The 13,257-nt window shown below is 49.6% G+C and overlaps 2 protein-coding genes across 2 annotated transcripts; one reads left to right on the forward strand and one right to left on the reverse strand.

Annotated features, from left to right (window-relative positions):
* The first annotated feature begins 9,642 nt into the window (after nucleotides 1-9,642).
* On the forward strand, nucleotides 9,643-10,888 carry LOC6594532. Its single transcript, XM_002019388.2, has 5 exons — nucleotides 9,643-9,755; nucleotides 9,931-10,209; nucleotides 10,267-10,366; nucleotides 10,425-10,475; nucleotides 10,534-10,888. The coding sequence occupies exons 2-5, from the start codon at nucleotides 9,935-9,937 to the stop codon at nucleotides 10,615-10,617; spliced, it is 510 nt and encodes a 169-aa protein (XP_002019424.1). The 5' UTR covers nucleotides 9,643-9,755; nucleotides 9,931-9,934; the 3' UTR covers nucleotides 10,618-10,888.
* A 74-nt stretch (nucleotides 10,889-10,962) lies between these two features.
* LOC6594534 (inhibitor of growth protein 2) lies at nucleotides 10,963-12,939 on the reverse strand. The gene is made up of 3 exons (XM_002019390.2): nucleotides 12,644-12,939; nucleotides 11,584-12,572; nucleotides 10,963-11,520 (listed from the first exon to the last, which is right to left on the reverse strand). The coding sequence occupies exons 1-3, from the start codon at nucleotides 12,783-12,785 to the stop codon at nucleotides 11,314-11,316; spliced, it is 1,338 nt and encodes a 445-aa protein (XP_002019426.2). The 5' UTR covers nucleotides 12,786-12,939; the 3' UTR covers nucleotides 10,963-11,313.
* Between the last annotated feature and the right edge of the window lie 318 nt (nucleotides 12,940-13,257).

Here is a 13,257-nt window from a genome sequence, read left to right on the forward strand (position 1 = left end):
TCATCGCCTTGGTTACAATTATGAGCATCGACATCGACTAATACGCGCCTTTTGGCATCGACCTCCTCCCCGTGGAAGACAAAGCGGAACGACGACAGATCGGACACTGAATCGCTGTCTCCCAGCGGCAACCCCTGAGGCTGTGGCTGTGGCAGAGGCAGCGGCAACGGCAGGCGATCCGTGGCGCTGCCAACTTGTTGATGCCTCTCTCCGCAGCAATTCTCGCACAAAATCCGTGAGCTTTTCGCCGGCAACAGCTTTGGCTCTTGCAGCTGTTGCTGCCGCTGCCGCTGGTTCGACGTTTGGGCAAAATACTTGGCTATGGGATCGTACTGCTCCTCCTCCTCCTCGTTGTTGTTGTTGTTGTTGTTGAGGTGCTTATAGGAGAGCTGTGGCCTGGCCCTGGACTCCTGGCCATGAGTGATCATTGTCGATGTCCCCTGTTGGCGGGGCAGCTCCTCATTCCATGACAGCTTCTTGTAGCCCCGTCCGCGCACTGCTCGCTGTCCCAGCTGCGGCGTGGCAGGCAGCGAGCTGGAGAGCTTCACTGGATGGCACACCTGTTGATCAGCTGGAACTAGATAAAAGCTAAATCTGTGCATCTGGGTCTATAATTGGTATCTGTATGTCTCACCAGTGGCTTCTCCTTCGAGATGTATAACTTCACTGTCGACTGTCCGACTCGAGTGCCGCATGCAGCAGCAGTAGTTGAGGCGACTGTTCCTTGGTTGTCGCCTTGTCACGGGATCACCTTCTTGGGATGCAATGGGATCTGTCCGGAGGTCTCTGTTTCTGTTTTTGACCCTGGAAACGCAAGGGAAGGAGTTAGAAGAGCCTGGAGTCTAGACATCAAGGAAGCAAGCCTATAATACCCTACAAGACATGCACTTTTAGGGGTTTCATGCTAAAGGAAGGCAAAGGAGGTCTAAAGTACTCTCAGGTACGGGGTACAGGGTATAGGAAAAGTTCGCCCAAAAGCATGCAACGAACGCGCAAGAGACATGCAGACATGCAGCTTATCAGCAAAGACTAGACAATACCAAGAGGGAGGGGACCAAAAAGCGGTTCTATGGAGCCTTCGACTAGCACCAACTCGAGACCCGCTTCTGGGTCTACGTCTAGGTATTGTCTAGTCTTTGGCATTCTACTTAATGATAACGTTCATGCCTCCTTCACCTATTCCACGTGCTTCCGGCCTTCATTGGGAGACTCTCGTACTTCATTGGTCTGGCGATTGTATCGTATTGAAGGCATCCGTGGAGTGGCGGCTTCGGCATGCTCCTGACCATCGGTGGGATCTACAATATATAGTATGAGACATATCTCTGGGTGATTCGAGTGCGTGTCCCGATTTGGTCGAGTGTACGCGCCGCAAAGTTCAGTGCCTCAAAAAGCAAAAGCACAACCACGCCTCTCCTGTCTATTTTTAGAGGCGTGCGACGCATGGCATTCGGGAGTACAGTGCGTTACGGCAATAATGCGAGAGGTAGGATTTCATGGATCCTCTTGGATCGCCTTACGGCCTCCCCTCCCCCCCGCTCCGGGTGTTACGCATGCGGATTTCTAGCGCTGCAGAGCCGTGACCATGACAGGCCCACCCCACTCCTCCTCCATCCCCCCTCCTCCTCTCTGTTGGCTGTCATTAAATATGTTTAGTTTTAGTTTAGTTAGTTTCTCTCTCCTTTTTTTACTGCACTGCAGACCCCATTGTCTTTCGGGTTTCGGTTACAAGACGGGGGGGGAGGGGGGCTTTGTTTCCGAGGAAGACTTTTTCTTTGAGGCTGAGACGTGGTTTTTTTCGTCCGTTGAACACCGAGTCTGCAGCGTTTGCTTTCTTATAAGCTTAATTGATGTTGAACAAACAGCAGAGCATGTTGCAGGCACCACAGCTTCGAGACGTCTCCGAAAAGCCTTGTCGCCGGTCGTTTTCCCAGCGAACAAAAACCACCGACAAGCCGCGATGGAGCCCCCCCCCCGACAGTCCCAAAATCGAATGAAATCCGTTCGAGAAAAACAGGAGGAGCCGCATCCACGCATCTGTCCCCAAAATATCATGCCGCAGGCATACCAAAAATATCTTTTGCTTCACGCCGAAGATACATTTTGAGTGAAAGATATGCTCGTGGCGAAACAATTGCACTGGACGGTGCGCGACGAGAGCATAAGGCGGGCCCCGAAATGTCTCGAGGAAACACAAACATTCCGTTTGGCATGAAACGGACTGTACTTCTATATGTGTCCCGTGGGCTCGTGTGTACGTACATATTGAATTTTGTGTAAAGCATTTTTTAGTCGAGAGACACAAATGTGGGTATCTTTTGCTGGGTAATCATTCAGGAATGCAGTGCCGCAGATACACAGATACACAGAGATCCTACGCATCTATAAATACCACACACAACCAGATCGAAATGTCTAAACAAAGCCCTCACTCTCTCCCTCTCTCGTTATCATCGTCCAGCTGGAGTTGCACAGCAGATGCATTTGTATCTGTATCTGTATCTGTATCTGTATCTGTATCTGGTAATTAGAAGCGACTCAAGGTCGGCGCAGGGACGGGCAGGCACGGGACGAGACGGGGGGGCAGTCGCTGCTTCGAGGCAAATCTTTCCGACTTTAGCATATAACTGTCATACTCCCAGAGCCTCCAGATAAGTTTGTATCTTTTTTCGAGTGTTTGCCCATGGAATACCATCGCAGCTCAGATAAGCCCGCCCCGACAGATAAAGTTCTGGCCGCAAAACAAACGTCAGCAATCAGAGAGAGACCCAAGAGAGATAAAGTAGATGTAAGAAGGCTTTCCCCCCCCCAAAAAAATAAGGGAAAATATTTGAGGCTGTAAGCTTTTGGCAAAGAGACCTCCAAAAAGAGGAGCTGGACACCATAATCCCCGCCCCCTAATCCCCTTTGATTCTGAGTATAAATAGTTTGTGGGGCCACAAACAGAAATTCAATTAAATTCATACTCTGGCGACCATTAAAAAACCATAAAAGTTTTGACATGTTGCGAACATTTTTCTGTCAGCTGCAGAAGCCTCTGCGCCACTTCCACATCCATGCCCCATCGCCCAGCAGTGCCCCATCTCTGAACAATAATAACAATTAAGCCTGACAACGCGCCTCATGGCTCATGCCACATGCCCCATGCCCCATGCTGGCCCGTGGTAACACCTATTTTTTGTTCTCTCGCGCCTTCTTTTTTTTGTAACTATTTCGCTTTGGCCTGCCCTCTGGTTGTGCCACTTTGACTGACAAGTGACAGGCCCCATGCCGCATGCCCCCATGCCCCGTGCTGCAAGCTGCCTCATTGATCCATGCAGAACTTCTTTGTTATGGAATTTATGATTAATCTGCGCAGCGTTTCAACGGCACATCAGCAACACCTCCTGCATGACAGCGGCACGGGGCAGGGGCACACGGGATTAGGAGTAGATCCATGCACCGTCCAAAGGGCATTGCAGCCATATTTGTAGCCAAGGGCGGCACCTGAACTTGGACTTGAATTGAAATCAAGAGTGGCCCAAACAGAAAGCAAAAATCAAACGATGCCATTAAGCCAACAGATCAGAGATTTACAATACTCTTGAAGAGGGTATTGTGACTATTTTAAGTGCCGTTTTCTGTGAAAGAAAGCCACGACAGATAGATAGATATTCTATCTAAAAAGAGGGTTCGAAACCGAATGATTACCGGGCTAAGGAAAGGCCTCGGTCTCTGTACCGTCCCCTCTCCTCTTTCTTTCGCGTTGGATCCAACTATAAACTATAAACTGTTGTAACTAACTTGAGCTTGAAATAGTATCTCACAGTTCAAGTTCAGGTTGGTTTGAGCAGCAGAGCACCACTTAGAGATACCCGACACTTCGATTCAGAATTCAGAATGAGAGTCTGGGGGCATGTGGCGCTGGCCAGGCCTCAAGCGAGGCACCTGTGGAAACCACAGAAAGGTAACCAACACCTCGAGGCAAAGCCGGGGTGCCATAGATAGATAAATAGATAGATAGATAGAGAGGGAGATACGAGTAGATGTCTCGAGAGGCGTAATTCCAGATTCAGTATTCAGAGAATACTGGGAACCGGGAGGGAGCTCTCGGCTCGAATTATGTCAGTGAGTCAGTGCGGGGCACAGATCGACATTTCACTTTTGATTTTCGATGGGGCCGAGAGCTTACTTTCACGAGCCCCAGCACCAAGCACCAAGCACCAAGCACCAACATCAGCATCAGCACATCTGACCCCGCAGTTCACTTCGCTGAACTCCGCCCCGAACTCCGCGGGACTCAATGTAGAAGCGATGCAGATACAAATGGGAACGAAGGAGTGGATGGATTGGATGGAGTGGAGGGTGGAGGGATCTGCAGTGCACAACATTCAATTAGTACATATTAAATTTGTTTGCCTCTTGTTGTTGGTTTCTCTTTCAACCCCAGAGCAGGGGATCTCTGGGGTTTTTCGGTTTTCGGTCTTCGGTTTCTTCGGTTTTCTTCAGACTGGTCGAACGATGAACAATGAAGCGGAACTTAACTCGATTTAAGTTTTTATGAGCCGCATTTTGTAGTTTGTATCTGGTGCCTTGTATCAGCGCCAGACAGCGATAAATTGTGTTATGAAAGTGCAGTTTAGTGCCGTGTGCCGGCCCGACCCCGACCCCGTCAAGAGTCAAAGTTGAGCCAGCAACAACAGTCTTTCTCTGTCCATTGATTGTTACATCGATTCCGGGGATAAATTTCCGACAATCAGCAGATTCCTCAGATTGCAGATTGGGGATCGGGCCAGGCCACAACTTTCGTAAGAAAATGCTTTCAGCTAAATGGTTCTTTATCTAATCGCAGACGAAACCGGGGATGATGATATCTGTGTGTTTGCTGGGAGATCAGAGGGGAATTTCCGGAGAAATATCAAGCGGGGAACCTCTTAGATTCAAGAGAAATCCAGTTTGTCGCATGAGGGAATCACCCAGGAGGAAGCGTTTCGGACCCCATAAAGTATATAATTTCTGGATCAGCTGGATAGCTGAATCACACACTCTTCCTCGTGCAATGTGTGCCCTCTGGTGGAGGAGAGCGGGATAGCAACACACATATTGACGAGCACGACGAGCCGCGGCCCTTGCCGCACCTCACAACGTTCCTGGTCGTCTTTGATCGATAATAAAAGCACGAAGGGTAGTCCGTAAAATTATTTAAAAATACTATTTAGGCGCTTTGAAGTATTGTGATGTATCGCATATGTTTCAGGGCATATATGGACACTTCCTTGGCCCCTTTTCCATTTCCATTTCCATGCACTGCCCTGCGATTATCCCACATGATATGATATGAAAGTTATTCTCATTTCGCTGTGATTTATTTCAATTATGTAAGCTCCGTTCCCATCAAAGTTCGATCATCGTTGGTTTCCTAATTTTTTTCCCGTTTTCGGTTTCCCTGTGCAGTCCACAGTCCGCACTCTGCACTCTCCACTCTCGCTGGAGCCGCCCCAAAATGCTGCTGCTCATTTGCTGCTCGGGCTAAATGCATGCAAAGATGCAGATGGATAGCGTTTTGGGGCGTAGTGGGCGTGGCTGCAGCTGACGACTACTGACGAGGTCGTGAGTATCACTCAAATTGCCTTGCCGCATTCATCATCTGCGTCTCCATCTCCATCTCGGACTCGGACTCCCAGAGCCACCAGTAACATGTGAATCGCCAAAGAGAGAAGAAGAAACGATCGGAGCTGTTAGTTTAGTCGACTGAAGGCGTGTCTTTTGCCAGAGACGATGTCGTTATATATGTACGTACGAGTATGGAGGGGGTGGGGGGCTCTGTAATGGCCAGCCATGGGTCTGCAGACCACAGATCAGACCACACTTGTCCCAGCGACAGTTTCCGACTTTCTCACCTCGAGTACGTACGCTGAAGTGGCAAGACTCTTGAGGCAGAGACCCACAGCCACAGCCACAGCCACAGCCGCAGCCACAGCCAGGCAATAAAAGTTCAGGCGGCGGAGTGACAAACCCACATGGAGGCTGTGGGGCGGCAGGAGTCGGAATCGGAATCGGAGTCGGAGTCGGCCAGTCTGCCATTTGAGCTAAGCTAAGCTTTTCATTACTTTATTTTCGAGTCTAAGCTCAATCTGAATCTGTCTTGCCAATATAAAAACAACAACCACAACGGCCACAACAGCATCCATGGCTCCTAAAACGAGGCTCCACAGCGGACTCCAATCGCATTCGTTGTTTGCCAAATCCAAAGCAGACAGACAGACGGACAGACGGACGGACGGACAGAAAGAAAACAAGAAATAAGTATATTACTAAAGACAGGCAAAAGGTTAGCCGGTAGGAGAGGCGCTGCACAACGAATTCTTGGTGCCCTTTTGGGGCATACTAGAGTCGCTAGAATTTAAGGAAGGCAGTGTTCTTGCCACAATCTTGGAGAGCGGGGCATCTATTGGGGCTCTGAATATTCACTCCTTGTACTCCCCATCATTCGGGCACTTGTCAACCCCGGCCAAAGGGTATACTCTGGGACAGCGACGACGCGAGTGGGGAAAAAAGGAAACAAAAAAAAGAGGCAAACAGAAATCGTTTTTTGCGCAATCCTCACAAATCTGATAAGCAGTTAGAGAGCATTAGACCAGCCAGCACACACACACACACACCACATCCAGAGCCAAGACAAGACGGAGCCCCTGCATCAGACCCAGTCCCAGTCCCAGTCCCAGCATCAGCTAGAGTCCCAGTCAAAATCCAACGAACGGGCCCGGGACTGGGTCTGAGACCGGGACCGGGGCCAACTTTTGAGTGTGGCTGGCAGCTTAGCCTCAGAGTCTCCCCCAGCCATCGCCTGCCGGTCCCCACCTTTGCCCCACTGCCGCTCCCATTGATGCTCGAGAGCGCTGTCGCAGAGAGTCGCCGCGACGTAACATGCAACATTACATGCCTATAATTTGTTTTCACACAGCAGGACGTTTTCACTCCATAAGACATCAGAAAGAGGTCTTAAATGGTCACATTACTGCCATTTCCAACAGCGTTCAAATGGGACCCAGGCTCTGGCTCTGGCTCTGGCTCTGGCTGTGCCTCTTCCACTGGACTCTGCCCCTCGATGGTGGCACTGACTCTTCTGCCTCTTCTGCCTTGTGCCTTTAGGCAGATATCCATGCAACGCCTTTGGCCAATGCAATGCAATGTTCGCTAACTGTTATTTAATATAGTCATTATTTGGCTACAACTTGTCCCACTGAGCAAATGGCACTTGATTCGACTTGGACTTCAGTGTCCCCACCCCACCCCACCCCCTTCCCTCCCAAGCAAGCAAGCAACCAATTTTTCAACGCATCTGCGTGGCTGCCTCTCCATTCACCGTTGTTTGGTCGAACTTTGGCAGACCAGAGACACCCCAGCCACATGTGGCATGCGGCATTTGGCATGTGGGATGGGGACCTAGGAGGAGTCTGCTGGAGAATTCCTCTCACCTCAATGCACCGCTGATCGAATGCACAAGTGCTGGAGATGGTCAGCAGGAGCGGGAGCACCGTATCTCATCCCCCGACTCCATTCGAGTATCTGCGGCTAAGCCCCAATTTGGATTATTTGTAGACATTAAGTGGAGCCGCAGTCTGCGCAGTCTCCTCTGTGCTGCTACAGGAATTAAGCCTGCGCGAATGAAGAGTTAAAAATATCCCCAAGACTGGCGCGCGTCTCGTGTTTGTCGCTGGAGCGCCCAGATCCAGTGTGAGCGATAAAGGTGCAGCTGCTGGCTGCCCAGAGAATGGGGCGGGGGGGCAGGGGGCAGGCAGGCAGCACATCTCCACACAATTCAATTGAGTGGCAGTGGCAGTGCCAGTGCCAGTCCGAAGGGAGAGGAGAATGCATTTACATATGAGTACGCCGTCGAGTCCGAGTGTCCTTTACCGTTGTACAGCAGCAGACAGCAATAACAATAACAATATAATAATAATAAAAGTTAAAGCCAAGCAAAACAAAACCCCAAAAGAGAGCTCCCACTGCGGCCCACACTAAACAAGTTAACATCGAAGCGGACCAAAAAGCAGCAGCAGCAGCAGCGGCAACGGCAGCAACAACAGCAGCGGCAGTCAACACCAACAATAAAACCCAACACAGAGAAAACGAGCTTTGGTGGGTGGAAGCTTTTGATACCCTTTCTCAACAGCAAGAGAGACAAACCGTAAAATAAGTGCTCGTAGCCGTCACTTTTAGTGACAAAATTATGTTTTCCAACACACACTGACAGCCAGCAGAATAATCTCTGCCGCAGCGCTGCTCGCAGCTCTGCTTGAAAGCCAAGCTCACGCATATAGCTCTCTCGCTCTCACTGCATTGTGTTCCCATAAGGTAGCAAAGTCTAATTTTATACAGCTGTAATATATGTATGTACTTTTATGACATATCCTTAGTTTTGCTGCTGGTCAAAATCGTAATACCTTCCAGAAAGAGCATAACAAAACACAAAACGCAGATCGGCGCAGCGAAGAGAGGAGACAGCAAAGACAGGGAAGAGTGGGAGAGTGGCACAAACAAAAACACAACACAAAAAAAAAAGTATCTTCAAAATACACTTATGCTGTCTTTTATGGCATATCTTTTACTTATTTGCCCGCACTTAAGTATCGGCGCAGTGCGCTGTCGGAGTGCTGCTGCCTTTTTTTATTTCCTTCTGCCTTGTTTCTGATTTTTCGTGTTTTTATTTTTATTTTTGTAAATGAAATGAAATCGAAATACGAATATGGGTCGGCGCGCAGTCTGAGCCCTCCTCCTGCCGATGCCCCCCGTCCTACTCCCCATCCCCCTCTCCATCCGCGAAAGAGTGAACTCGAAACACACTTCTTCGTCTCCCATAAGAGATCCCCAGAGCAATATTATTGGCACGAATTATTAACCTTTTCTTTTTCTGTTTTTTTTTTGGTGGTGCACTTTAAGCCCACATCTCGAGCGAGAAATTGGCCCAAACATATACATACACATGGTATGAGGAATGATTGCGCTTCGTTATAAATGGAACGTGAGTCTACACATTCGTATTCACATTCCTGCATTCATATTCATGTATTTATACATAATTTCGAAGAACTTTCACGGCAGTGGGTTATAATCATAAATAGTGAGGCACGGCACAGATCTACGTACTTCGTAATTGTACTCCTATTTGGGGCCTGACCTTGCCCACGGCCAGAGATGAGTTGTGTCAGGCGGCTGCCAAGGGCAAAGGGCGCTGCGATGTGATGTGACGACTCTCCTGGGATTACGGTTTCACACACACACACTCACGCACAATCTATAAATTTTCTGTCAGTCCCGCTTGACGGTGTTACATTTACTGCCAACTTTTACGTATCGCGCGGAACGTTCACGTTCACGTTACCAATTACACCTTCCGACTTGGCCACAAGCAAAATCAAAATGAAGATCGCGCGCGCCAACTGCCTGTTCATTCTGCTGCTATTTTGAATTTTTTGTCCGAGCCAGTGTGACCTCGGATTTATCGATAAAATATACCGTCCGACCCTCAGAAATATACCGAAACATACCGCCTCATTTTCAAAATATACCGTAAATATACCGTCGGCTCATTTTGGACCCCGAAAAATATCAAAAATACCGTAAACGGTCACCCTGGTCCGAACCGAATGTTGTTGTTTTAATTAAAGTTAATTTTATTTAAAAAATAAGTACGCTTACGCCCAGACCCCGCCCTAGAAAGTGTGTGCAACTGGCCGAACGTTACCCTAGATTGGCTGATCAACGAAAAACTGGTGAATAGGTGGAGCTTGGAGCTGGTTTTCATTGACCAAAATATATGGGCGTTGACGGAAGATGCTTCTGCTGGCTGCCTGGTGGCAGCGCGTCACGCAGGCCCAAACGAATTAAACAAACATGCTTCAGACACTCTTTTGACCCATCATTACTCTTGTGATTCTGTGATTGTAGAAACATGGTTGTGCTGAGCTCCTGCTGGTCCCCCATCATCTGGTCGGACAATGTCCGCACGGGCAGCTACGCTGTGGCCGCGTACACGGCCGCCTTGTCGGTGGTGATGATCACGATTATCGCCTATATGCTGGCGGGCGGTGAGTCGGCCCAGCTCTATTCACCACTATTCGAGACGGACATCAAGACGTCGATGCCCATAGCTGGCGGCTTCTTCATCATATACTTTCTCCTGATCATTGCTGCCTCCTATCTGGTGTACTTTGGCATTAAGATCAGGTGAGTGCTGGAGTCATAAACTATGGGAGATCTTACTACATTAATGCCTCTCTACAGCACTCGCGGCTGGCTCCTGCCCTGGCTGGGTCTGGTGGGCCTTGCCATTCTCTTCCAGTTCTGCTGGAGTCTTTGGCTCATCGGTGGATACTACATCTATGTAAGTGGGAAAAGCAGGCAAAGTGAATCCTCAATTTAATGATTGCTCTCTCCCACAGCTGGAACAAACCTTTTCGGCTCTGCTCAACTTCGTTTGGATGGCCTACAATGTGAGTAAATATACGAATATCCCATCCCCATCTTAACCAATTTTCTCTGCTTCGATAGATATACTGTTGGCTGGTAGTCTTCTCTCAGTACCAGATCTTCTTACAAATCCAGAATCCAAACATTGAGCTGCTGATGCCGTGATGAGGCTCGAATAACTTTTCGAATTCTTAGACTTGACACGCAACAAAAGTCCGTCCAGAGACAGTTTTGTAATAAGAATACATTTCATTTCCATTACACACAGAGATGCCTACCAAATAGTTTTATAAATATATACATTGTACGCCTTTATACACATCTACTATACATCTATAATGTATGAATCGAATGCCTTAGTCTGCTTTTTGACCATTAAAAACAATTATTCGTAAAGATAATACGTCTACTGAGTGTAGTGTTTGTTGTGGGATCCGATCCTCGAAGGCAGGGCATGGCATCGAGACATGTGGGTGGTGCATCAGCCATTAAGTAAGTTCTAAGTGTGTGTACGCATTAAATATATATATGTATTTATATTTAGAGAAAGTTACAATTTGTACAGAAACGATTAATCAAACAGACGAACTTTAGCCCCGTAAAGAGACAGGGGCCAGATCTGAATGGCTTTCTGGGTGTGGTGTGAGTGCGACAAAGCTGAGTGAAGGCCAGGCCAACGAACTCAAACCTGGCTCAAGCCTAGGCTCGAGTGGGATCGGGGAGGAGGGTTTTCAAAACACTAAATGTACATTATGGTAAAATCTTAGGGTCGAATAATATACAGAGCGCAGCGCCAAGTACTGCTGTACTGCCCACGCCTGGTGTTGAACACAGGACAGTGGGCTCTTGCGGTTGCTATTCCTAGGTCTTCTCCTCCTTCTCCTTGTTGTACCGCTCGAGCTCCTTGAGGAACTGGGCCTTCGGCTTCATCACATTGGGTCGCTCGCCACGGCAGTTCGGACAGAACCACTTGCCCTTCGGCTTCAGCACCAGGGACACGCACGAGAAGTGGAACCACTCGATGGGGCACAGGTCGTTGTCGCACAGAATCATTTCGCCAAAAGAGATCTGCAATGAAAACAGTGTAACGTTAGCTGTCTCTCTCTTTGGGTGCCACTCCACTCCACTTACCTGGTTGCAGACGCAGTAGGTCGGCTCATCCGGATCGATGGTCTCCGGCGGCGGCGTCTCCTCGCGTGCATTTGCTGTTGTGTTCGAAGCGCCCGCGCCGCGTACCTTGCGTTTCTTCTTCTTGCCCGAATTATTGCCGCCTCCTCCTCCGCCACCACCACCACCACCGGCTCCTCCTCCCGCCCCGCCGCTGCTCGTGCCACCGGATCCGCTGGCCAGGCTGCCACCCGAAGTTCCCTGCAGGTTCCCCTTGCGCTGACCGGCCCCAGCACTGCCCAGGGAGCCTTTGCGTTCCCCGTTGCCGCTGCCACTGCCACCGGCCTCGTTGGCCGAGTTCGATTCGTTGCCGCCCATCTCCAGGGAGCTGCCGTTGACCAAGCTCTCGTTGCGGCGCCGCGAGCGTTTGCTTCCCCCTCTCTGCAAATCACCGCCGCCGCTGGCGCTCAGGTTGCCATTGGAGCCACCACCGTTGCTGACATGGCTGGAGCGCTCTGAGTTCGGTGTGGAGCCACCGCCGCCATTGCCCGAAATGATGGCCCCCGGGTTAGTCACCCCCACGACGCCGACGTACACGGGCAGGCCATACTGATCCTTCACTGTAAATCCACCGACACTTCCGCCCAGGCCGTTGCCATTCAGACCGCCGCTGTTGCTGCTGCCGGCACCACCTCCGCCTACCGTGTTCGCCTGGTCCCGCATCGGGCTCTGTAATCTCTGCAGCTTCGATGCCGGACAGTCGTCCAGCAGCGCGTAGCGGTCGCGCTCCTCCTTCAGGTCGAGGTTCTGCTGGTTCGTGTCTAGCTGCCGCAGCTTGCCATCGATAATCTCTTGCATGTGGCCGACAATCTGCATCTTTTCGTCGCCCAGCTCCTGCGCCTGGATGAGGCACTGGTGCATGCGGTTCATACTGCGGGACCGCCGGACAGTGTCCGTCGAGTTTTGCAGCGTCAGATACAGGTCATAGTAGTGGTCCACGTCGCGAATCAGCCCTGCAAATGGTGCCAACAGATCACATCAGTTCACGCTAAGTTTGGGAAAGATTTAGGCCGCGAAAACCCACCTCGGTACTGGACATCGATGTCTCGGATGCGGGAGAGCTGCCGCTGCACGTCGTCCGGCAGGTTCTCCACGGAATCAATGTAGTTGTCGACATAGGTGGCCGAATTGATGGCCTCCGACTCGGATGCAATTGGATTTATCATGTTAAGGTTCGATGCGCGTCAGTTCGGCTGCTGTCGCTGCCACATCGAGTGGGTACTGCTAGAGTCTGCTGGAACTGGTGCGCCACAGGGACTGGAAAAGATCGGTTGAGTTACTTTCGCTGCTTTTTATTCAAGATAATTTTTGTATGGCGTTTCCTTGCGACTGTACTTGTGTGCGTGTGTGTGCGTAGGTACATATATATGCAGTGTTGCCAGAGCGTCAAAATAAGCTAGATTTCACAAAAACACAAGCTAAAACAAGCTAAAAACTGTAAAAAACAGGCCAAAAAATAGGCTAAAAATAAAAAAAAACACATAGATACACACATAAAACAACATTTGACCACGTTAGACTTAAAATTTCTATGGCAAATAAAGCGATTTCTTCAAGAGGTTTGTTTTTGCCAGCATCTTTAAAAGTCAGTACTTCTGACCAAACTTTGACCGAAACTGTTCAACGAAAATATACAAT

This window comes from Drosophila persimilis, unplaced genomic scaffold (assembly GCF_003286085.1).
Source record: "Drosophila persimilis strain 14011-0111.01,24,50 unplaced genomic scaffold, DperRS2 tig00000000-arrow-pilon, whole genome shotgun sequence".
Classification (NCBI taxonomy): domain Eukaryota; kingdom Metazoa; phylum Arthropoda; class Insecta; order Diptera; family Drosophilidae; genus Drosophila; species Drosophila persimilis.

Coding starts and splice junctions, on each gene's coding strand:
- LOC6594532 (XM_002019388.2), top strand. CDS start 9,935: ATGGTTGTGCTGAGCTCCTGCTGGTCCCCCATCATCTGGTCGGACAAT. Junction 10,210..10,266: donor TACTTTGGCATTAAGATCAG/GTGAGTGCTGGA, acceptor GCCTCTCTACAG/CACTCGCGGCTGGCTCCTGC. Junction 10,367..10,424: donor TCGGTGGATACTACATCTAT/GTAAGTGGGAAA, acceptor TCTCTCCCACAG/CTGGAACAAACCTTTTCGGC.
- LOC6594534 (XM_002019390.2), bottom strand. CDS start 12,785: ATGATAAATCCAATTGCATCCGAGTCGGAGGCCATCAATTCGGCCACC. Junction 12,573..12,643: donor CATCGATGTCCAGTACCGAG/GTGGGTTTTCGC, acceptor CACCATTTGCAG/GGCTGATTCGCGACGTGGAC. Junction 11,521..11,583: donor CCTACTGCGTCTGCAACCAG/GTAAGTGGAGTG, acceptor TTTTCATTGCAG/ATCTCTTTTGGCGAAATGAT.